We start from the raw sequence: 24283 nt of genomic DNA, 5'->3' as shown, positions 1-24283 counted from the left end.
TGAAGATATTTGAATTAAAAAATTCACAAACTTCCACGAGTTTCTACAATTGAATGGTGACGTTGCAATTTAAATTATAAGTAAACTGCAGTCTCAGAAATATTTACATATATCAGGAAGTCTACCATGAAAACCGTTCAAAGCTCATTATTGTTTATTGTACATAATTCTTATTTATAAGATGATATTCTCTATACGTATAATCGTTGACAAAGTGCGCAAACAAAAGTTCTTGATCCCGTAATCAAGGTCATAACTGATATCCCACGTTGAAATACGATAGAAAATAATTATCTTATGTTGAGAAATTAAATTAGAACGAAGAATCGAACAAAAATGTAGCCGTATGAATATAATGATAATCAATTATTTATGACAAAAACAATAAGAAAAATATTCTTTCGATTTGTATTTCATGAACTTTTTTGTATATCATAATGGTGCACTGGTAGTAAGCTAATTTACAATTTGTGTTGACGTATTTTTATTACCCTTCCTTATTGACCGTTTTAACTGTTTAGTTAAAAAGAATTCTTTTTTTCATTTCACAAACTTGAAAAATGGCAAAACCAAGTATGTCAGACAATGTTTAGAGAAATCAATAAAATCATGTTTATAGAAGAAAGAAAGTGAATATACCAATTGTTGAACAACGATTAAAAAATACTTTCACTATAAATATTGAAACAAATTGTACTTTTTAATACCGTACTGATTTTTCACAGTTCATTAAATTTTTAAATCGTTACATTGAAAAATTATAAAAACATAACATATCAAGTTTTGCCATCTAATTACAGAATTATGGATAAAAGTTTAGTAAATAAAAGCCAAACTGTATTCTCAGTTTTCCACATGCATAAGAAGAAAACTACGATAAAATTGTTGTTTACTTTAGTTTCTATCAAATAACCAATTTATACGAAAAAAGACTAAGTTTAGTCTATGAACAAAATTTATCGGTTGTTTCTATATTAATGTACAAGGTATTCTAAAATATGTGGATATAACTTTACAGGTGAATAAGAAAATAAGAAAAAAGTTCGTATAATTATATATCCAATACAATTTTCTTTCCGAATTATAGCTGTTTTTGTATTATACCAGTTATTCAACTATTTTCACAGAAACTGTTGATAATATCACGTATATCATGTATTTTTACAATAATGTCAATTAGTTTTCGCGAAGCACAAAAGAATGGTTAAAACTGACATCAACATAACGAAACTAACGGTGGTTGAATATTTAAACAACATAAAAAGACTGGATATTACACATAAATTAAAAAAAAAATGTTATGCAACGCGGAAATACATTAAATTATATAAGACTATTTTTTCTACTTAGTAAATATGATACTACTAAAAATTTAACTTATGAATAAATTAATTTGCACGAACAGGAAGGATAAGTCATTTAGTGTTACGTTAATATTATTAATTCCATTGTTAATTAAAATTTCTGTTTGAAATTTAAATAATAACTTATATTGAATTGTAGATTTTTAAACAAAAATTTGCAAAGGAAATTATTAAATATAATTTCAATGATTTCATTGTCTCAAGAAGTTCTTCCATAATTGAGGAATTGCTATCAAGATTAAGTGAACGACATTTTCTGTTTTTATAAAAACACCTCTAACGGTTGCCAAAGTCTCGAAGACTGCAAAACGTTCTTTTACATTTTTGAAAAAGAAAGAAAGACGGTAAACACTTCAAACAGTACCATGCGTTAGAAAATTATTAACACCTTTATGTTTATTCTTAAATATTAATACCCCTGTGGGATAATAATTTGTTTTTATTATAGTTCAAATTTCATGTCATTATGCTTGGAAATAACTTACAATTAGACAAAATTTGCGTGGTCTTCTCGAATTTTATCGTGACAGGAACACTTTTATCTTAATCATTCACCGAATTTTATCTCCAAATCCGCCGCAGTCTAGGATTATACATAGATTAATAAGCTTATATTTACACAAATCTAGATAGTTTTCTGATAGATCACACAACTCCTACTTGTACTATTATTATATTTATAAACGCAGTTGCATCATGTTTAAAATATTAATTGTCGTGCAAAAAAGACCGTCGAGATACAAATCAAAAACGTCGAAAGAAGTTATACAAGTTCCGAGAATTTACAAAAAAGTAGATGCAAGGTTTTTATATTGATGCTTCGTTTCATTACGTAGACCTACAGCAGTAAAACGTTTTATGCTTGTGCAAACATATGTGCTAATAGATTTATTCTATTTAGAAAATGCTCTGATAGATTTATTTAAATGCACCACCAATCCTATAAATGTTTTAATAACTATTTGTTTTAACACTGAAAGAAAATTCGAAGACTACGAGTAATACATTCGCAGATGCCTTTAAAATGACAAAATGAAATCAAGTGTGTCGATGATGTACACTGAGCAGCATAAAAATTCTTTCAGCGTTATAGGAACATTGAACTGTTGGAATTTAGTTCTTTAAGGTGAAAACACCCCTTAAAGATAGGTATTTCCTTATTTTATCGTGTATCTTTAAAATTATTAATAGGTATGACAAAATAGTTGCAATACAAATTATTTCCTATGCTTTATAAAACTGTGGAATTAAATTTAAAAAACAAATTATCCCCCATCACCATTCATTTCAAACAGTTTGGACTTCGTGCCACGTTGAAAAATGTATACCTAATCTCATTACAAAGACATGTTAAACTTATTGGATAATACGATATTTGCACCGTTGCACTTCAAACGACTCTTATCAGTGACATGTTTGTTTTTGTCTTTTTTTGTTTTTATATAATGCACAATATGTACACATAAATACAATGATGTTACAAAATTTTTATACCATATATTTGTCTCGTTATAAGATGGTATTTGTTTTGGGAGACAAGAGCAACTTATAACGAAGCAGTCGGGGTTGATGGGTTCGGAATTGCATTTTTATCAATTTAATTGGAGAGATTTATAAAACATAACAAACCATTAAATTTTTATTGTAACTATTTTTTTTTTATATCTATTATAGTTTTAAAGATACATAAAGAAATGCCTAGCTATATTTAGGAGTTGCTTTCATTTTAAAGAACTGAATTGTAGCCGATACAAAAATTGCTCCACACTTTTTCGAGGTCCCCTATAAATCTGCAAAAGTAGAAAAAGAATTGGAATTTTCGAGTTACCGATGTGCCCTTGTTAGTAAATTTTCTACGAATACAATTTGAAAATGTTTCATGGTTCTATCTTATGTATTGTTATTGTAAATAATCGTGCAATTTGGCACGGTTCTGCTCAGAAGTCTTTGGCAAAGTTTGTGATAACGTTTTTATATTCTTTTCCGTTCAATGAAGAGCTATGGAGCATTTAATCTTTTACGCCTCTTATCTTTTCATTGTAATCTTTAACAATTTTTAATTCTAGTTTTTTTATCTCTCCCTTAACTTTATTGTGTTAAATAAAAAAAAATCGACGCATCCATCGAATTGTCGATTCCAATGTAAACACTGGTGAAGATGAGTTTGTGACTTGAATACGGTGTAAAACATTATTTGTATAATATCTCTTAATAATGAATGTTATATAGATGTCTAATTATAAGGAAAATAATGTAAGAACCATTCATTTATCTGCTTCGAAGTTCAAAGTTACGAAAACCTTTTTCACTTCGCGTATCTTTTGATGACTCAAATCAGTGCAAATTTCCATTTTGACAAAGTTACACGTATACTATATATAAAAATAAAGAATACTTAATTAACTACAATCCGTGAATAGCAATAGCACAAGTACTTATAAGGATCCAAAACACTAAGGATTAGTCGATCATTTTGATGCGAAAAATTTATTGCACAGGAGGTAAAGACATATATACTAGGTTAAACGGATACACGAATACCGAGTTACGTATTTACAATAATAAGTTGCTAAAATCCTTACATTGCTTGTATACAATAACTAACAACTTGGCACAATATGTTGTTCGTAATGTTTCAATACATATTATTTCTTATGTGACTTCGAGTCTCGTGTCCAACTACAAGCTACCTATGTAAGTTTTTTTATAACCTACCTATGTACAGCGTATAGTTATGCGAACAGGACACTTGCAATGATGTTTGCGTGTATTCAACTTTGAAAAGTTGACCACAGACGTCAACATTCGTAGGCAGAAGTTTCATGTCAATCGTTAGGTCAATGGTGCTGCAGCAACTCCTTTCGCAGAACTTTAAGTAATACCTTTTTGCCCTTTGTATCGTTTATGTCGATGGTACACGGTTCAACGATTGGTGTATTCGGTAAAGTAAGTCAGAATCAACCCTGTTGTTTCGATGTACCCGGTGCGTTTGGATCTTGTCCACCATTTTTCGGTTGATCTGTAATTAATCCGTGTTAGTATATTACAATTCAATGTCATTTTTTACGAAAGTTGATAGTTTTATTTTGTACCTAAATAATTGGTAAATTATAAACAGCTATTAAAAGTATTCTGAATATGAAACTGTATGAAATTGTGCATACATAAAAGTTTAAAGATTACATATCTTACAATATAAAACAAGCAAAGTTCACTTTTTAATTTTTCTTGCTTTATCCTTTAGTGATGTTCAGTGCTTTCAAGTTGTTCCATGCAAAAGAATGAAGTTAAAATAGCAGTTTCTCCTCGGGTTTTTTTTCTGTATTCGTTACCTCCTCTTTCTCTCGAGGAATAGGTATTAATATTTTCGGAGACCATTGAAATAAAGATCCCTATTCATTATTTTCTAATGTGGAAGATTGATTTTGCTCATATGAAAACTGATCTCTAGAAGTTGACGATTGTACTTCCTCCTGTTCCATATTAGAACACGAAGGAGTCATCAACAGATCTGTATTAGAGCTTCACGCCTATAGTTGCATAGGTAGTTCGTTATGAAACCTATTAGTAGTTTTTGAAGGTGCAAATAGGTGATCAGGAAAAATATCCCTATTAAATAAATATATTTCAGTTCTCCTGAAATGCTCTATCGCTGTCTGTATTAAAAACCCAAAAATTGCCGTACATGTAATGCGTCTTTGTATACATGTATTTGTTACATACATTTCATAGAACTTGACATACATTGTATGTATATACATGCGTATCGATGAATAATTTATTAATAAATAATTTGCATAAAATTGATGTAATATTTAAGTGTAATCCATTCAATAATGTAGGAATAGTGATGTAATATAAATATAATTAGTCCTAAAGAATTATAGGAGTAAACGAATGTTGAGATTAATTGGTGCAACACAGTCAGACACAACAAGAAACAAGAGGACCAAGATGGGCACATTTTTATTTGAATAACGCATAACAAATAAGACCTAACAATATCAGATAACTTCTTACCTGTTTGTAACGAATAAATTTTTTATTCGAATCCGTGGTTATTTGAGTATCATAAATATACGAAAAAACATTTATGAAAATAAATATAAATAATTATCTGAATGACAAATAATTTATTACTCGAAGTATTTGCATTATATCTTAAGCCAGCTCTGTTAACGAAAACATCTTTGTACGTCATTTAGTCTCTCATCACTGTGATTAATTGTAAGATACAAGGATAGTTTCGAAAGAGACCAACAGGGATGCTGGGTTTCCTGCTACCACGCAGGAATTGATTGGTTGGAGCTTCTCTTATATCACCGAGTGGAGAGCCTTCGAGTCAGGTACGCATATGGTTTCCTCTTTACTACTCTTGTTCTAGCCAATGGCATGAAAGCTGAGTCAGAACAGTGTTCTTAATTCCCAGGTAATGATTTGGTAGATTTCAGTGTGCATATCTCTCTCTCTCTGCAATCTATTATTTTATTAGAGCGAGATAAGAGAGATATTCAGTAGGGTAAAATGTGAGTTTTGCAAAAATTTTATTTACAATTTTCTAAATATTCTTTAAATATTCAATGTTCATTGTATATTTGGAATTCACAACTGATTTGATGTGATTCTGTATAGAAAAGTCAAGTTGCAGTCTTTCCAACATTGGCATTGAGCCTTCAAAAAATACTCCATTGTGTTTGTAATCACATGCATAAACTTTAGAAGAAATGTACACCTAGACCCAACGAATCATTATTTAAGAGTTAAGTGCCCTTGATACATTTTCAAAAGAAATTTTTTCAAAAATAAAACATTATTGAAAAAAAATTCTTTTTATTTTCGATTTATTTTCTCGTGTAGAATTGCCCCCTGCTACTAGGTTGTTCTTATCGAACAACCAATTATATAGTATTACATTTTATCAGACACTATGTAGAATGAAATTATATTTTAATCGAAGTAGCGCAAATATATATTATACACTGCTTTTACACATTCATCATTTATTATTTAGATAAAATTTTGTCCATGTCTGCTTCCTCGGATTTTTCGCTGTTACTATATTTCTTCCAAACAAACAAAAACACATTCCTTTAAAAGTGAACCTTTTCAAGTGGTTACCAATGAAGGGCACAGTCATATCAGTTATTTGAAGCTAATCAAAATCATTCAAAGCTTCGAATAACCTTCGAATAAATGTATATACAAAGATAAAAATCTTATTCGAAGGTAAAGATAAACCATCTCTCGATTCGAGTAAATATATTTACCTATTATTCATCCTATAAAAATAATTCGATTATTCGAACACTTTGAATAACGAATAAAGATGAAGTATCTTTTAGTCAAACCTTTATTTATATAATTTTTTCATTTAGGTAATGTCCATCTTTGGTTTTGACCAAACTAGCTTAAAGATATTTTTTTACCTTGCCTAATGAACGTGTTCTTGGTTAATCAAATTTCAACAAATTCTCTAAATGATCTTGCTGCTAATATTGTTTCTCTATTGATTATACAATCTGATTTGGAGCGCCTAAGAGCCGAGATACTAATTGTATTAATTGAGGCCATGGAAGCAATAGCGAATTAACCCACAAATTTTCCATAGATGTACGAGTTAATGAAATGAAATCAATATAAATTAAGCTGTTTAAAAATCATAAAATTACTCGAGTAACGAATTAATCCACTTTAGTTCTCATAATCTCGAATTTCCATTTGTTGTAGCGTTTATAGACTTTTCTGTTAAACATTTTGGCGAAACATTCTTATATCAGTCTAAGAAGAGTAAAATAAAAATGTCGAATGAAAATTTTGGAAATATTTACGATTCACATCATAAACTACATTTAGAGATGAAGTGCTCAAATATAATACCTTATATTCTGTAAAATATAAATAAAATTGTGATTAGCATCAAACAAATAAGACTCTAAATTGAGTATGGTCCTTGGAACATCGTAATAATAGTAAACAGATAGATGAAACTATTCAAATTCATTTTTGTAGTATCGTAGCTACTTTTTAGCAGCCAATAGTAAAGATATCTTTTTGTAAATGAATCTAAAGGTAGATCATTCATCATTGATAGATTTAAGGTATTTATGGTTCACGTTCTTTACCTGTATTCGTAGAAAGCTCTTCGAAACGGTCTGGCAAGTCTAACAATCCGGTTTCAGCGTGACGTCCCAAAATATTCGGCAGAGCATTCCTTCTGCCGGTTCTTCCTGTCGTAAGGAATTCTTTTGCTTCTTCTCCATTCTCGTATCCACCTGGAGTCACCGAACTATTTCCTGCGGTGCCAGGATTCTTCGTCTCAGGTCCATTGCCGAACTCCTCGGGACTAATTGGTCCCGAACGTCTCGGCGTTAACATCTTTTTCAACGCTGCAACCAAGTTGGATATTCGTAATTATCTAATATTAATTACATATTATATAATATCATTTATTGTACTAATCTTTAATATTTCGATAAAAAATACTTCACAATATCGAACAAGTTACTTAATCAATTGATCAAACTTCTTTACTTTTTTGTACTGTAATTACTTCATATAGTGGAGCTTCAAAAGAAAGAACAATTTTCTTTGGTTTTTAGGACAATAGTGTAAATGTGACGTTAAAAGAATTATTTTCATATTCTTTTATATGTATTTTTATTATTTACTTCCAGAATTTTATGTGTACTGTTTTGCCTTGGGTCCGCAAACAAGGCCAAACAATCGATAATGTGATAATGTACCTGTCTCACTCATTTCTAGTATTTTCTTTTTTCAATATTACGTTCCGTATTTTTCTGAATATTTAAAAATAAGTAGATATCTATTGTTCTAAAATATTTTTAGTGCATTTTGTGCGATATGAAAAATATTAAATATTCGCGACAAATATATACAGAGTAAATCATCTGATAATATCATTTTGGTTTACATCGACAATATTATTCGTAGCGAAAAATTCTGAAATAAGAAATTAATGGTTTCGAAAAGGGCATATTTTCGTGTTATTAGTATGAAATACTAACTTCCGTATAATATAGAACTGCATGCTTTAAAGAGATATGGCGGTAATCCATCGATATCCGGACGTTTGAAAATTTCTAAGTTATTGAGTTTAATAAGAACATCACTTGGTATTAATATTAATGCTGGAAATGTGAGTTTACTAATCGAAAGTAAAATCAGGAGTGACGGCTGATTGAGAAGTATAGGCAGATCTAAAAAGATCTAAAATATGAAACAAAGAAATCAGCATTCAATTGAGCACTGGTAGATTTTATATTATCAAGAAACATCTCGTCAAATAGAATGCAAGTCTTGCATTGATATTTAATCAAACTTCAAAAGAGCTCAATATTATGATTATCCTTAATTTCACGCTTTATGTTATATAAATACTGGTAATATTAGGTCATCCCATAAGTAATGTCGTTTCTTATCGTACATTAAAAAAACTCTTGAATCGCATCTCGGCGATATGTTTATAGAAACTTTTTCATTTGAAAAAAAATTTTAAGACGAGCGTGTGCGAACTTCATTTGCGGCATTGTACGCTATACGAATTTAAAAAAGGGAACCCCACTACGGACACGGTTAAAAACATTTGCGAAGTGTAAGGTGAACATGCATTGAACTTGAGAAAGTGTCAAAGATGGTTTTCCAAATTTCGAAAAGGTGATTTTGACCTTTCCGACGAACCGAGATCCGGTCGACCAACAGCGTTCAATCCTGAGGCATTGGAAGCTTTAATCGAGTCAGAACCACAATCAACTACCGATGAAATTGCTAAGAGATTAGGCAGTAACAGCAGTACTGTCCATAGACATTTGATACAATTGGGAAAAGTATCGAAACTGAGAAAATGGGTACCACGTGAAATGATGGTTTCTAACCGTGTCCAGCGCATGAACATTTGTGCTTTCCTGGGAGATCGACAAAATAATCGTTCGTTTCTCGATCAGATTATTACTGATGACGAAATATGGGTCTAATACTGCAATCCCAAACGAAAACGTCAATGAGTTGATCACCTAGTCGATCATCTTTACAGTGACCAAAACCAGAGCTTCGTCCCCGGAAAGTTTTGTTGCGCGTGTGGTGGGATATTAGAGGAATCATTCGTTTTGAGATTTTTAAAGCAAAATCAGACCGTAACAGTTGAGATTTACAGCCATCAACTTGAACGTCTTCGAGCAGCGTTAGTGGAAAAACGACCATCGTTAGTGAATCACAAAGGTGTTCTATTCCACCACGATAACGCTAGGTCACACATAGCAAGGATAACAGTAGAACAAATTAAAAATTTCAATTGGGAACTTCTGCCACACCCACCATACTCTCCGGATCTTGCCCCAAGCGATTACCATCTATTCCGGTCGAAGCAACATTTTTTAAGTGGAAAAAATTTCAATAATAGCGAGGATGTAAAATCAGCACTAAATGAGTATTTTAATTCAAAATCCCAGAAGTTTTTCGAAAATGGAATAAGAAAGTTGATCGGTAGATAGGAAAAGGTCATCGAAATTGATATACCGATGATTGAAAATAAATGTAAGTATTAATTTTGTTCACCGAAAGTCACCGTCAAAAAACGACATTAGTTATGGGATGACCTACTAACAATTTTTAGATCGAAGAAAGTCAAATAATCGCCGTAACGATTGAAACGTTATTATTATATATATATATATATATATATATATATATATATATATATCGTGTTTATAGACACGATGAGCAATCTTCTTCTGGCGTACAAGTTCAGTAAGCTGAAACGAGAACACTTTGAGGATGAGGAATTTTTAACAGCATGTTTTAGTAGAAAATGGTCTACGACATATTATAAATGATTATAATCGATCAATTGCATCGTTTCAATTGATACCTTCGAATGCGTCGTCCAAAATATTGGAATTCAAATAATTATGTATTACCAAGTAATTTCCACACTTATAAACATACTTATAAGATACGTTATACATCGAATAAAGCTTAGAATGTACCCAAAAAGTTACAATTAAAGCTGGATGATATGCGTCACACTGAAGTAAGCGATCTTTAGAAGTACAAAGAAATATCCGCACTATCGTTGTTAGAAAAAATAAATCACAAACTTAAAAATATTATCAATACGGTTTTTTAAGACTAGATTACAAAAGCCGAGGTTGCCAATTAAACACTCAATTGATGCTGCTGTATTCAAGTTACAACCAGAGTCAAAATAGGAGCCCTTTCCATTTAACAGGAGACAGATTAATCGCCAAGTATAAAATGGCAATCAACGGAGTGCATGTCAACAACTTCGATAACACGGTTGGTAAAATCCGAATACAAGGGTAATTGGAAAGTAGGAGGAATGTAACCGCCGCGAAGATGGCATCAATTGATCTAACAAACGATCTAACAAAGTCAGTTCTAACAAACGTGTTTAACCTGAAAGATCTCTACGCGGATACATAAATTACAAAATGAGTTATTTAAGGCAATACACTACCGCTTTTCGAACGCGTGCTAGAAATAATGAATTTATTGCAACGATACTCACTATAGCCAATGAAACCCAATTCTTCCAAGGAAATACCAGTATGCAACCATGTTTCAATCGTGAAGTTCAAGTGTGAGCAAAAATAATTATGTCGTACACGTACAGTTGCAACGTAGCTTTATAAGTAGGCCCTTTACATTTTGATAATACACTAACGGAGAAAAACTGCGTTTTTTGAGTTCTAGATAGACATTACAATTTTTGATACACTGTGTATATACCCAACAGTCTGATTCATAATTCATTATACGTAACACCGTTCTTAAGTTGTTCAGAGATGCACGCTGCTTGCCCAGCTGGTCTTGATAAATTCTCGCAGGCCCTTGATATTTATGTTTGTTTTCAAGAATTGAAAGTGGTATATCAGATCACTTGAACGTAATACAAATTGGCCTAGACCCATTTGGGTTGTTCCTGTCTGACCGTCCAACGATAATGTTTGAATTAGAGGAATCAGGTTGGGTCGTGTCCAAGATGCTACAAACAGTGGTAATGTTGTTTTTCGATGATTCTCCTTCGAAATTGAAAATAATCAAATTGTATACTCTGCTAGTTCTAACTGCAATTTTTACAATGATGCTTTCTTCAAGATTATTGATGGTGGACTCTGGATTGTTAACTCTAGCATTAATTCCGGTATCGATGTTACTAAGATTGCTATTCCAAACCTCGATGTTAGAATGAAAGACTTTGAAATTGTTTTCAATTGTTTTTTGTTAATTTGGAATCAAATATTTCACTAATTTTATCTAAAAGAGATTTATCAATATCAGCTACAGGAGACGACGGTGAAGCAGAGGTAGCCAACTCGCTACAATCAAGAAGTCTGCCTTATAACCATGGGTGTGAGCAATGGCTCAAACATGTCGATTCCAGATAGATATCTTTCCATTTTGGACGCTTTCCTTTCAATGACCTATGACCTTGAATACTGATAGTTGGCGTCGCCTTTTTTTCGTTAATGTATGACCACCACACCACCGAGAGATCAGAGGTGTTGGAATGTTCGGAAAAAAGAAACCGAATAATAATATTCGATTCGAATGGCTAAAGTGAATTCGAAAACACGAATCAAAACAAGATCGAACTGTTCGAATTGAGCCAAGCTCGAAAAAAGGCGGGTAGTAAGAATTTTGAACGTTCTTTTAAACAAAAGTCGTTTCTGGAGCTCAAAAAAGTAGATCAATAGCTGCAGACCATTTAACACGTTAATTTTCTGGCTTCAATGCCACGCCAATTTTCTACTTAAGTTGAACGATTCGATAATTTGTCGATGTACTTGTTATTTTATAGTATTATTAACGAGAGTAATTCTATTTAAAAGTATACAAGTATTAGTGTTCATGTCTTGTAAGCGCTTTAGAGAAGTGTTGTAACTTTGAAGCGTCAATCCTCAGAGACCACCACGGCGTTTAACGTATTAACTGATTAGTGAACACACAGGCATTAATGTAAATGTTGGTATCTCGTCTCTTTAGGTGGACTATACTGCTGAAGTAAAAAAAAAGTCGATTCTCTTTGTCTTGCATTTTCTTGGAAATCAAAACTTTAAAAACGTAATTGACAAATAAAATTGGGAAAAATGACTAAATTATATGACTTTGAACTCCACATGTACTTTAATATTGCACTCTAAATTTTAAAACCGTTTAACGTAATACATGTACATGGACTGATTGATTTAATATTCTACGGTCATATAAAGCAAAGGTCCCTGTATTGACTACACAAAAATTAACTCGATATCTGTTAAGAATGTATAATATAGTCAATCATTTGTTTTTGAAAAAATTACCACGGTTTAATAAAATATTAGTGAATATGTATAAAATTATAGACAAATGGGTCTAATGGATTTTTTGAACAACAGTAAGACAATATCATTAAATTCTTACGGTCGAGAGTTAAATAGACCTTGAATAAATTGAATAAACATGAGACTAAATAAAAAAATCATATTCATACAAGTGAATAAAAATTATTTCGAGTTGAATAAAATCAAACTCAATCGCATGATTAATAGAATTATATAGGTTATGAAAGAAAAGCAATGACGTCAAATCAAGGTTAATAACAATGTTAGTGCGAGGGTTAGATACAAATCTGGCACGGACATTTTGAATAGAAGGTACCTTTGACACGAACAAGGTGCTTTCTTCGATATCCTTTAAATGTCGAATAACTGGAAACGGCAAAGTAATCTCTCCTTGCCGGCGAAGAAACGTCGTCATCTTGTAAGACTTTGCGCAGCTTCACCTAATCGAGTGTTTTTCATATTATAAAATATTACTCATGATAATTATTGTAATTTACAGTTAATCGTTTGCAAACAAGATACAAGAATGGCAGCAAGTAAGGCAAGAAAGGCAACGAACGTAACGTTTCGATCACGATAGACTCGCATCAGATACGAAAGGTTAAGATCGTTATCTTCTATCGATCTACAAGCACCGTTACTGTTGCTAAATTTTTATAAAAAGTTCATGGATTATGGCAGTTAACCTTAAGACAGCCGACGCGTGACATTAACACATAATAGAATTAAGAATAGTATTTTAACTCCTAAAGATAAATCGCAACAATTAACCCCTGAGCTCACAATAGAAATATATACCTTCCCAGTAATACTTTAAGAATACTTTACAGAACTACAGGAGAGAAGTGTATTTATTGCTCAGCTAGACCCATATTTCTTACACACACACACACACACACAAATTGTGTTTTTGTTACGTTTTGCATTTAAAATTCCCACAAACAATTTGTATTATATCGACATGTACCTATTTTCTTTCTTTATTAACCTTCACTTTATTTCATGGTGTTATAATATATATATTTTAATAATTCCTTATTTCATTATTTCTTTATTCAACAATTGTTTTGAATTGTAGCTTAGATGAGAGAGAGAGAGAGAGAGAGAGAGAGAGAGAGAGAGAGAGGAGAGAATACAATAGATCAATTGTACAATTAATATTCTTTTGGCTATTCTTAAAACAACAGTCTTTTATTCATATTTTTTTTTACATAAAAATATAAATTAATTTACGTCAATATTCCGGTCTACGATCTAGGGTTCTTGGACAAAAAAGAATGTCGATGTGAAAGCATCGAAAATAATACGATAATCGCATACGTTTTATTGAAAACTGCCTATACTTATACACTTGGCAAAGTTTAACACTATGGCGGGAGGAGGAAACATTAGCTCATCGCGTCACGCAAACAAGTGAATTACATATACAATAGATATATAACTGCCGCTTCATCGAAAATCAAAAAAACGGTTAGTGATGAACAGAGTCCAATATAGTGTAGGAATCGTTGTCTAGAGGAATTAATTTAAACTTATTTTACTCAAGAAAACGTGTCTGTATTTGTAAAAATTACAACCCTTTCGCTCACACTCGTCACGACTGCTCGAAACTCGTCTATTGAAATGATTCGAGTAAAAGCAAAGTAGGAGACAACACTCACACGCTCATTCGCATCTCACGTTCAAGAACGTCTAAGAAACTCAGAATAATCTCGCTTTTGCGGCAAATGCCCGCTTTGTCAATTGTCTCGAATGGAGCGCGGCAAATGGAGATTGTAAAGTTCCAAATCTTTGTGCTCCGTAAACGTGGAGAATCATGGCTACTGGAAAACTAGTCCCTGTGACTGATGATGGAGGCTTATCTTACCGTGCAGTCTCCCACAAAATGGACTTGTTGCGTCACGCAGAGAAAAGGGATTGAAAAGTCAATCTCCCTTTTAGCCGCAACCTTCGTTGAATTATTCTTCATCCACTCTTCGTCCACTGTACAAATATTTTTCTACTCGTCACACTGGCAGTTTTAATGGGCGAAATTATAAAACTGCGAGAAATTTTACAAACTAACTAGACATCGATGGTAAATTGTAAGTGCACCGTTAACCAATAATCATTCAAAGAGTGGTCTCCGGTTCCGATATCTGATAGTAATCGATTTAGAATCAGATGAACCCACTGATTCCAGAGTGCAATATTCGTAGCAATGAAAAAAGCAAGCTATCGAAGAAACAGTATATTTATTGGACTCTTTTTTTTCATAATTCTCCGAGCAACAGAAAAGAAGAAATGGAATTAAAATTTAAACCCACGTTCCCGCCTGTTACTGCCCTCATAGTGAAATTAGTGGGTTAAAGCCTGGTAAAAATTGGTTTCGTCTGGGAGACGGACAACGTTCAAATTTAATTTGATTTTGAGGTACTTTTGGTATACTTATTCGCTTATAGTGGGAGTAGTGAACCTCGATGTACTCAAGGGAGGAAAACAATCATCATTGCAGAGGTATACTGGGTGGGTATTCCCCCCTCAATGGACTGAACTAATTAAAATTCTTGAAAACAAAAATAATATTCGATGATACATATCGTTAATTTAAGAGATCCGTATCTTTATTGAGAACAATTTTTAATTCTTATTTATTTTAAAAATTATCGTATTTAAATAATTTTTTTCATATAAAACGAATTTTATTTAAAATTCCGCACGTGTCGACCAAATTGTCTGACGCGTCACCTTGGACAGATGTGTCATAGGTTTCTCAACCATGACCTATACCATTTTTTTCCAATTTAAATACATATATCATCGTCTCGTGTATTTACAAAAAAGAAAAACATTTCTTTACTGCCAATACTGAAATATCGATAGTCTTTTTCTAATTAATATTTAAATATCTATCTTCACAACGTAAACTAAATACTTAAAATGTATTGACTTCGAAGCACTGCCAATTGTACAATTCTTCTTTTTCTGTTTCGTTTATCTTCTTCGCCGAATTACAAGTTCTTCTGTTACTTATTTATCCGTGAATAACATATTGATGAGATGAATGTAATAAGGTGGATATAAAAGTAATATGAACCAAAGTATGACCTTTACAATCTTGTCTCTTTGGAATCATTGCACAGCACACTATTCGCACAGAACGCCATCTAGAGACTAGGAGGAAAGATACGTTGTCCAACGCCATCCAGGTCTCGCGACCAACGTGCAACCAATCTAATTCTGGTTACTACAGGGTTACCAACGTCTTCTAACACTATTAACACTCGATCGTCGATGGTACCGTTGACGCCAAAACACGTGTGACACGATCCTTGAAAATCCTAGGTTGTCACGTGACAATTCTTATAATCGTTTATAACCGCTTGGTGCTACGAAACAGTTAACTCATTCTGGCATATAACGTCATAGTCAGTTGAGTGTTTCAGAGAATGTTAAAACACCAGAAAGCCAGCTATTTGCTTCAAAAGTTCGAATCGCTCGAGTAGGTTCGAACCACTTTCATTTACAATTCAATCTCTCTATTTTTAAGAAATCGTCTTAAAACTTTCAGAGGATATTCTTACATCTAGATACAAGGAAGCTCAATTTATATGCATTTCATTTACATGAATCAGATTTTTTGTAACGCTTGATTAATCGAACTCTAGCTAAGCTCTTATTATAACGTAATAAGTATATATCACCGGTAGTTTGAATAATAGGAACGCGTGACGCTCGTGCGGTAGATGGTGGTGTGAAATAGGTGTGTTCCTATTATAAGTAATATCGGTTATGTGAATCTATTTGTTCTTCTTTCGATTCATGTACATGGAGTTTCACAGTACTTTAGGAATATCTAAAAAGGGAGTTTTTAGTCAATATATTACGAGTAAATAATTTACCAATTCCAAATGAAGAAACTCAACCACGGATAATTAACAGTATCTTAAAATATAATAATTATGTTGTTCGTCTGCTATAAATCGACTAAAAATAGTTTTCAAAAATAATCAAAGCGCTTAATCGGCTATTGTATGAACTTTGAAGACAACAACATCGAATTGGTTTTTCAGGCCAAAAGATTAAACTTGTAAATATTCCATCCGTCTATACGACGATTAATTAACATTTGTTTATAATTAAAGGTTATACAATTTATTTCTTTGTCAAGAAACTTTGAAGTTTGCGATAAAGGCACACGTCTCTACAATTTTGTTATTTCATTATCAACAGCACTGGCTTTTGTATGTTTTTAAGTTTTTAATCGTTGTCGGACAATTATGCATGAAACAACTCCGACAGTCAAACATTAAACCGACTCCAATGCATTTTTTATTTTATGTATTGGTATGTATACTTTGTGACAAAATGATAGGACAACTCTGATTTTTTCGTGTTTCACAAAAACAATAATACGTAAACAGGTTCTATTTATATGTATACACTGCATATAAATATTAAAACACTTGCTGAATATGTAGTAAATTCGAAGAAATTTTGTCTCGTTTTGAACTTTGCTTATTATAGAGACCATTTGTTGTCTAATATTACTGAAAACTCACCATATGAGTGAAATAAATTATATCTTTTTCTCGTTGAAAAATTCCCCGCGTTTTTTTTAATGACAGCCTTTATAATTCTTGGCATTCTGAATGTTAATTTTTGTAATGTATCAATTGATATTTGATTACACACAAATTTTTTAAATGTTTTTGCATACCATTTTTTGATACCCACTACATCTCATGTATCGTACGATCAGTATTTACATTCCATCATTTTTCTATGAGATTGAGATCTGATGATTGAATTGGCCAGTGCATCATTTTTATTTCATTAGTGTTTTATAGTTGTTTTAAATAGTCTTCGCATTATGCATTATTTTGCACGAAGATAAGATTTTGACCAATTAATTTATTTCTGGTAAGGATAGCGTGCTTTTCAAGATCGTCACTTTTTATTAAACCTTCAGTCCTATTGGCATCAAAGCAATTCTACACTATTATTGATCCTTTTTCATGGTTTACGGTTAGCACAACTCCTAAATTTAGCCAATTCCTAAATATTTGAAATTTGAACTCGTCCATTTATAATACTGTTTTTACTCTTTTTTCGTTCAATTTTGGTCCGTTTGAATCTTTTCCTTTTATTCTACTTCCTTAATAATGGATTTTGCAGTAGAATACGGGTACATCTTCGAAGAAGAGTCTCATACAAACAAACGGCCATTATAGAAATCGATGTACGTAACGCTTGTTGGTTTCGACTGTTGTTTCGTTTACTTAATGTTTTCAAGAGGGATTTTTACTAACAACAATCTTTCTTAGACGTTCTGACTGCTTTATGGATAAGCGTTTGTTTATATAGATTTGGAAATTTCAGATTTTTCGGTTATATCTTTTGTCAAATAATCGTCTTTCAATAAAGTTACCATTGCCAAAAGTTTTTCCACGGACAACTTTTTTACTTTTCTCGCCGTGGTAATCTTACAAATGGTCGAAATGAACTAAGATTGTCACTCCACGCGTCACAACCATCTGGTCTTAATCCATTCGAAGAATTTGATCAAAGATACTATCCATACTAACGCATAGAAAACGCCTCCAGAAGACACGATATACATTTTTAACGAATAAAACGCAACAAACGTGTGAATTAACCAAATACTTCAAACTAAATGGCAATCTGTACGATAAATTACAAAGGTAAGGGGGATACCTTGTTGACTCCACCTAAACGCTACCTTTAATTCTTATGTACTCTTTAATTCTATCGTACCGCTTGCTTTGCACTATAAGAACCATTTTGGCGAATAATACACTGCAACTAAGCCACGTGTACGTACAAATGTGGTTAATCCACTACGCCCAATCTTACGTTCCTTAGTAGCATGGAAAAAAAGTTACTGTTTACGTAGTGATTTGTACAATAGTTTTAAATCTTTTCACGAAATTACACTCCAAGCTTCTTCAATTGCGGTTCTTAGTTCTTCAACTGAATTCAATTTTCTACAATTTTTATAGTTATTATGAACTAGTTTTTCTTTTAATTGAATTTTTTAAAGTTGCTTCAACCTTAAAATAATTAGCAACCACAGTTACTATTTACACACACACAAATTACAAAATTATTAAATAAAATTTAGTAGATCAATATGCTTCAAAAAGTTTACTACATTAGAACATGACTCTGTCCTTCACGATTTTTTTTAGGCATTGATTTATTTGATACAAGTTCTTTTCTCGTTAATATTTCGGTATGAACGAGATCTTCAGTTAAGATTCCAAGTATTGTGAGAACTATTTAGAGCTTTCTCTTAAATAATAACGCCGAACTATATTCGTGTTCATTATTCGTTATATTATATTATAAGTATGTGTATTCCTAGATAACTTTCAAGCGTTATTTCAATTTTCCTTAAGAAATTTGTTAAAGAATTTTATGACTTCTACATGACATGGAGGAGTTTTGACATTTTGATGTGATGAGATTGCAGCTTATTAAGCAATATTGTTTGCTCTTTCGTTTCCACGAATTTCAACGTATGAGGGAACTCGTCCAAAAAGAATCTCAGAATTTTCTGTTTTGTAATATTTCATTATATTTATTAATAATTTGCGTAATAATCGGATTAACTAAATTAAGGTTCCGTATAGTTGATAGAATGCTTTTCTAATCAGTATAAATAATGTATCTTTTGCTCATAATCTTCTTTTCTTGTATAATTCTTAAGCTTTCTAATAGTCCATAAGCTTTACAAGAAAAACTTAAAGATATACAAGTAATTAAGTTACGAGCCAAGATAGAACTTTAATGTTACTTCTTTCAAAATAGTTTTTTTATCACATTAGTAGTATGCATTGATGCATTCTCCATTGAAAAATATTTCTCTATCTTTAAAACTTCATCGCAGGTTTACCATTGCTTCATCAATTATTTTGATATAGTCATTGCTTCTTAATTTACCATTAACGAAACGAATATTTGTTTTTCCTCTGTATCAAATTTCTCCTCAAATTATAATATTTTCTCTTCTCATTTGGCGTTTCATTTGAAATATTGGTTCCTCTTTGAGGTCGTAAATATAGTAAGATCAACTATTTGGTCCATCGAATGTGAATCTTTTTCATCCATAATATTTTCTCCATACTCCACTTCTTTCTTTATCTAATGTACTCTCGAACAATCGAACAAATTGATCCTAGATGTGCTTCTTTGTTAGTACTTCTTCAGTTTTTTTTAAATTTCTGCATTCAGTAAAATTACATTCTTGTACACTGTATATTCCTTATAATAGTTGCTACTATTGCATAGTAAAGTTTGGCGCAATTTGTAATACCATCCGTGCACGACTCATTTAAAATGCGTAGCTACACACTACTTACAGTCCTTGGACATTGAATTAGGACCACTCGAGTACTGCTGAAAAGTGGTCAAATTCAGAGCTCCTTATTAATAACTTTATTAATAATATTCATCGCAAACTACTATGGCAGGAAACAAATTAAAGTTTAATCCTTTTTTTCCTGGAAAATAGCATAAACTAGGTAGTTGTCTATCGCATGTTACTAAGGAAGTGACATTGATTATACACAAACATATGTATATACAAAAATTCTACTATATATTATACTTTTTGGAAAACTCAAAAAATGCAAGAGTATCCTTTCATTTTTTTGCAATGTGTACATGGTCAACCAATATCCCTTTGAATAAAAGGCGCATTTAATTATAATAGCTTTCACAACTATTTATCTGAGGCCTCGCTTTGGTCCTGAAGAGTTAATATTTAGAATAAGATAAAATTCTTTGAATGGTTCAGAACTATTTTATTACATTTGTAAAAAAGTATCCAATAAATAAAAAATGTAATATTGATACATTTTTACAATTTATCATAGATACAGCTTTCGATCTTCGTTTTTCATAATTCAATACATTTTTATAATGTTTTTATGAATTTAGTTTGTTATAAAGTTTTTCTCTGCCATAACATTAATCAATTTTAGTTTGCTTATAATTATAATCAGGTTTTTGACGAAACTTTAGTAAAAATTTAAGCTAAATTAAATCTGTTAAAAAAAATAGTTTTAGACAACTTTTGTAACAAACAATGAAATAACACGTTCGGGTACACGTTCAATTTAATACAGTACTTGAACAAGTGATGGAGCCACGTTTTAGTTTCGTTTAAAAGATTCAAGGCCTTTGAGACACGTTTATTTGTTGTTCGATCGAACTCATATTTTACAAAAATTATTTTTCTACGTTTTCGCACCACACTGGGAGGGTTTCTCCAAAAACATATCGTGGTTACAAAAAAAGGACCCAATGTCCTTTAGGGCTTACAACATTTAGTATTGTTCATAAATTCATTGATATTAAACGTATGGATAGAAAAAATTGAACCTAAAATCGAAAATGGCTCTTCAGATATTTAGCAACTTGTTATTTAACGTCGTAAAAGAAGACAAACGTATTAGTAAATCTAAAATTTATTAAATTTGAGCAAAAGTACAGTGAAAATTCCAAAGTCCAAAAATAAGAAGAATCCCAATGTGTCCATATATGCGTGTATTCATCGAATCACAATGTTGAGAATTTCGTTATTGGAAACAACATTAATTGTTAATTAGGTACTTTAATACGTACTCATTTACTGACGACAAATAAGAAACAATTGGAATTCGGAAAATGCCGAATATACGCCGTCAATTATTGTTCGGTCACATTATTTACTAGGCACATTTCGAATATATGCAACCGACTTTAACTATATCTATCTCTCAAAGTGTTACAGGTCGGTCACGATCAAGTACACATATACTATGTACATATATGTAAACATTACATATATTTTTCGTATTGCGATATTGAGTCGAAAATTCAAATAAAATTTGCTACGGTATAATACCCAACATAATGAAAAATAAAAGAAATGAAAAATTTGATACACCAATCCTGCCTGTCTACATCGATTTCACCCAGAATATGCCAGATTGGAAATCACTTACATTCTGCGAATTACAGATCACTGTATATTGTCGAATAAAATTTTATCCGCTCTTTATTCCCAAATAAACGGTCACTTTATACTAACAAAGCAAAACAATTTATCCAAATGATAAAATTAACGAAATAAAAGTTATTGCCACATTTTTCTACGGAATACCAAAGAAGAATTATTATCTTAGTCAGTTGCAATTTTTCTTGCAATATTCTTGACAATTTTTCGTAAAGAGTTAATAAAAAATGTACAGGTTGTCCATAATGTTTTTATCTATTTTGGTAAAATAATTAAAAATTTATTAATTTTATCCCAAAAACCCGTTACAATGAATACAGAGATACATGTGATAGCAATAATTTAGCGAATTCAAAGAAAGAAATAGAACGAAATCAAAAGAAGTTTAAAAGAAGGTTAAACGAGGTAAACAAACAAGACGTGGCCAGCTAGATCATCAGACTTAATACTTCAGATTTCTTTGTATCGGATTAAGTTCACGAGTGTAGGAAACTACTATGAACGAAAATGAAATTTTACAGGTAATTAATCCTGCAAATTCTCGAATATGTGTTTATAAACATTATGGAATGAGTTGTCATGGTCATGCTTATTCAATACATATTGCCACTTTATCATTTTATGAATGAACTTATTCATTCCAAAATATGTAGGAACTTTATGCACACCCAGTATGTTATTTGCTTATTTAATTTCTCCTAGAATGCAATATAATTTTATGAATTTAATTAAAAGCAATAATTTGATTAAAAAACAGAAGTTAATAAAACTCAATTACAGTATTGCGTTTTCTCTCGCAAACCAAACAATTTGTATACAAAAAATATATTCGTGTTTTTATATTTAAAATAATTGAGACTATACATGTAAATGAAACATACTGCGCAAATAAATTTCTCGTGAAATGTATTCGCGATTAGAATACGTCATTCTTTGATTGTCCAATTACAAACAATAATTGTATAAGTTGGTTTACCGCAATTGCCAGTTACATAATTTTTGCACTGGTCAGAACACGTATGACTTCTTTACGATAAGATGATACAATTCAAAAGTATATACTTTTGTAAAAAAAAAATATTTACGTTTTCCTTTTATTAAAACGTGGAGAACGACCATATAACAGTATTATTATGTTATATACGATGAAAGTACAGTACTTTGGCAGGTTATTTTTGTTAAAAAATTTAGTAATTTTGAGTCACGTTGCTCTTACCATGGACGACCAATATACAAATTGTAACAAATATTCAAATATAACACCAATACTATAAAACGAGGTGAAATCAATTATTCTTACATGTATTGCCGTTGTTTCTCCATGTTTTACTCATACAACAACCCTGAAAAGTCAGTGATCGATTCATACAGATCCTACGTACTTAGTGTGCGTACCGAAGCATACAGTTTACAGTGCAAAAAAATTAAGTAGCGAATTGACTTTCTGCCAAATTTCTAAAAACATCATTATTTCTACGACCGTTGCCCACACTACGTATGCTATCGCGTTAACGCAATGTCGACCAATAGTACATGGATGAAGACGAAATATTACAGAAAAAAAGCAATAGCCAGCGACTGAAGAAAAGAGATCGATGATACAAAAAGAGATGAAAAATGAAAAACGACACGAACGAGCGGAGCACGTCGAAAGACGCAGGCATTGGAATGAAACATTTGTTAAAAATGCCACACACAGTTCGTTGAGAAAAACCAATGTATTTCTAGAATACGGAGCACGGGCGAGCATATTAGCTAAGAATAACACAGTAGAAGTGAAATTGACCGCAAAAGAAGTATGACATGACGCGTGACGTTGACGTGATTCATAAACTCACCATTGGGATGGAAATAGCGTTCGTTTTCTGTGTGCGTAGTTGGTATCGCTAGGCACTGGACTAGCTACACACGCGTCTGCAGTCAGATGTCCACTGTCAGCGTGGACGCGACACAGCGTGCACGCCGGTTGTAAACCAACCGCCCGCGAATCGATACTGCGCGAATGAAGGCACACAGACGTTTCACAAGGAAAGCGTACGCGATATGCACAATGCACAGAACAACAATCGGTACAGGTGAGAGTACGATGGTCAAGATACCGTGCTGGGACACCTGCCAAATGTTTTTTGCTCGGTGTACGAGATTACACACTCAATGTACGCGTGAAGGAAGCAAGCTGCGCGACGGCCATCCATCCACCACTTGCCGGTGGCCAATTGCAATAGCTCGTCGCAGAAAAGGAGAGCGATAACCACGACGAGGACGGCGTCATAACTTCTCACCCGTCGGCGTCTGATTTCAGTCTGTCGACAGAACGGGTCGTAGCGCTCGCGGCGCCGGTTTACTTCGTGGTGTACTCCACGCGTTCTGTGTCGTGAATACGATCACGACCGAACATTCCCGAGCACGACGCACGGTGAATTGAATTTTCAAAGTGCACGTTTTCGTATTTACAATTTATGCTTAAATCGTACTCACACGTTATTAATCAAATGTATCGCTACTTGAAACAATATATTCGAAAAACTCGGAATACTTTTATTAAATTCTGAATC

At 32.2% G+C, this 24283-nt stretch overlaps 1 protein-coding gene across 3 annotated transcripts in view; it reads right to left on the bottom strand.

Annotated features, from left to right (window-relative positions):
* The window catches only part of LOC143145704 (uncharacterized), a 29834-nt gene extending 5817 nt beyond the window's left edge, over positions 1-24017 (bottom strand). The window contains exons 1-5 of one of the 3 annotated variants that reach the window (XR_012991756.1): positions 23567-24017; positions 13041-13164; positions 7487-7750; positions 4080-4383; positions 1850-1947 (exon numbers count right to left, since the gene is read on the bottom strand). Coding sequence is in view for 1 of the 3 variants with exons in the window: in XM_076309335.1 (XP_076165450.1) it covers positions 4322-4383; positions 7487-7750; positions 13041-13164; positions 23567-23569 (453 nt within the window). In the remaining 2 variants the exon portion in view is untranslated. The other 2 variants (XR_012991755.1, XM_076309335.1) reach the window with 2 other exon arrangements.
* Positions 24018-24283: the final 266 nt, after the last annotated feature.

Source organism: Ptiloglossa arizonensis, chromosome 4 (genome assembly GCF_051014685.1).
Source record: "Ptiloglossa arizonensis isolate GNS036 chromosome 4, iyPtiAriz1_principal, whole genome shotgun sequence".
Classification (NCBI taxonomy): Eukaryota; Metazoa; Arthropoda; class Insecta; order Hymenoptera; family Colletidae; genus Ptiloglossa; species Ptiloglossa arizonensis.
Note: the sequence above shows the minus strand (reverse complement) of the source record. Positions and strands in the feature narration are given on the sequence as shown.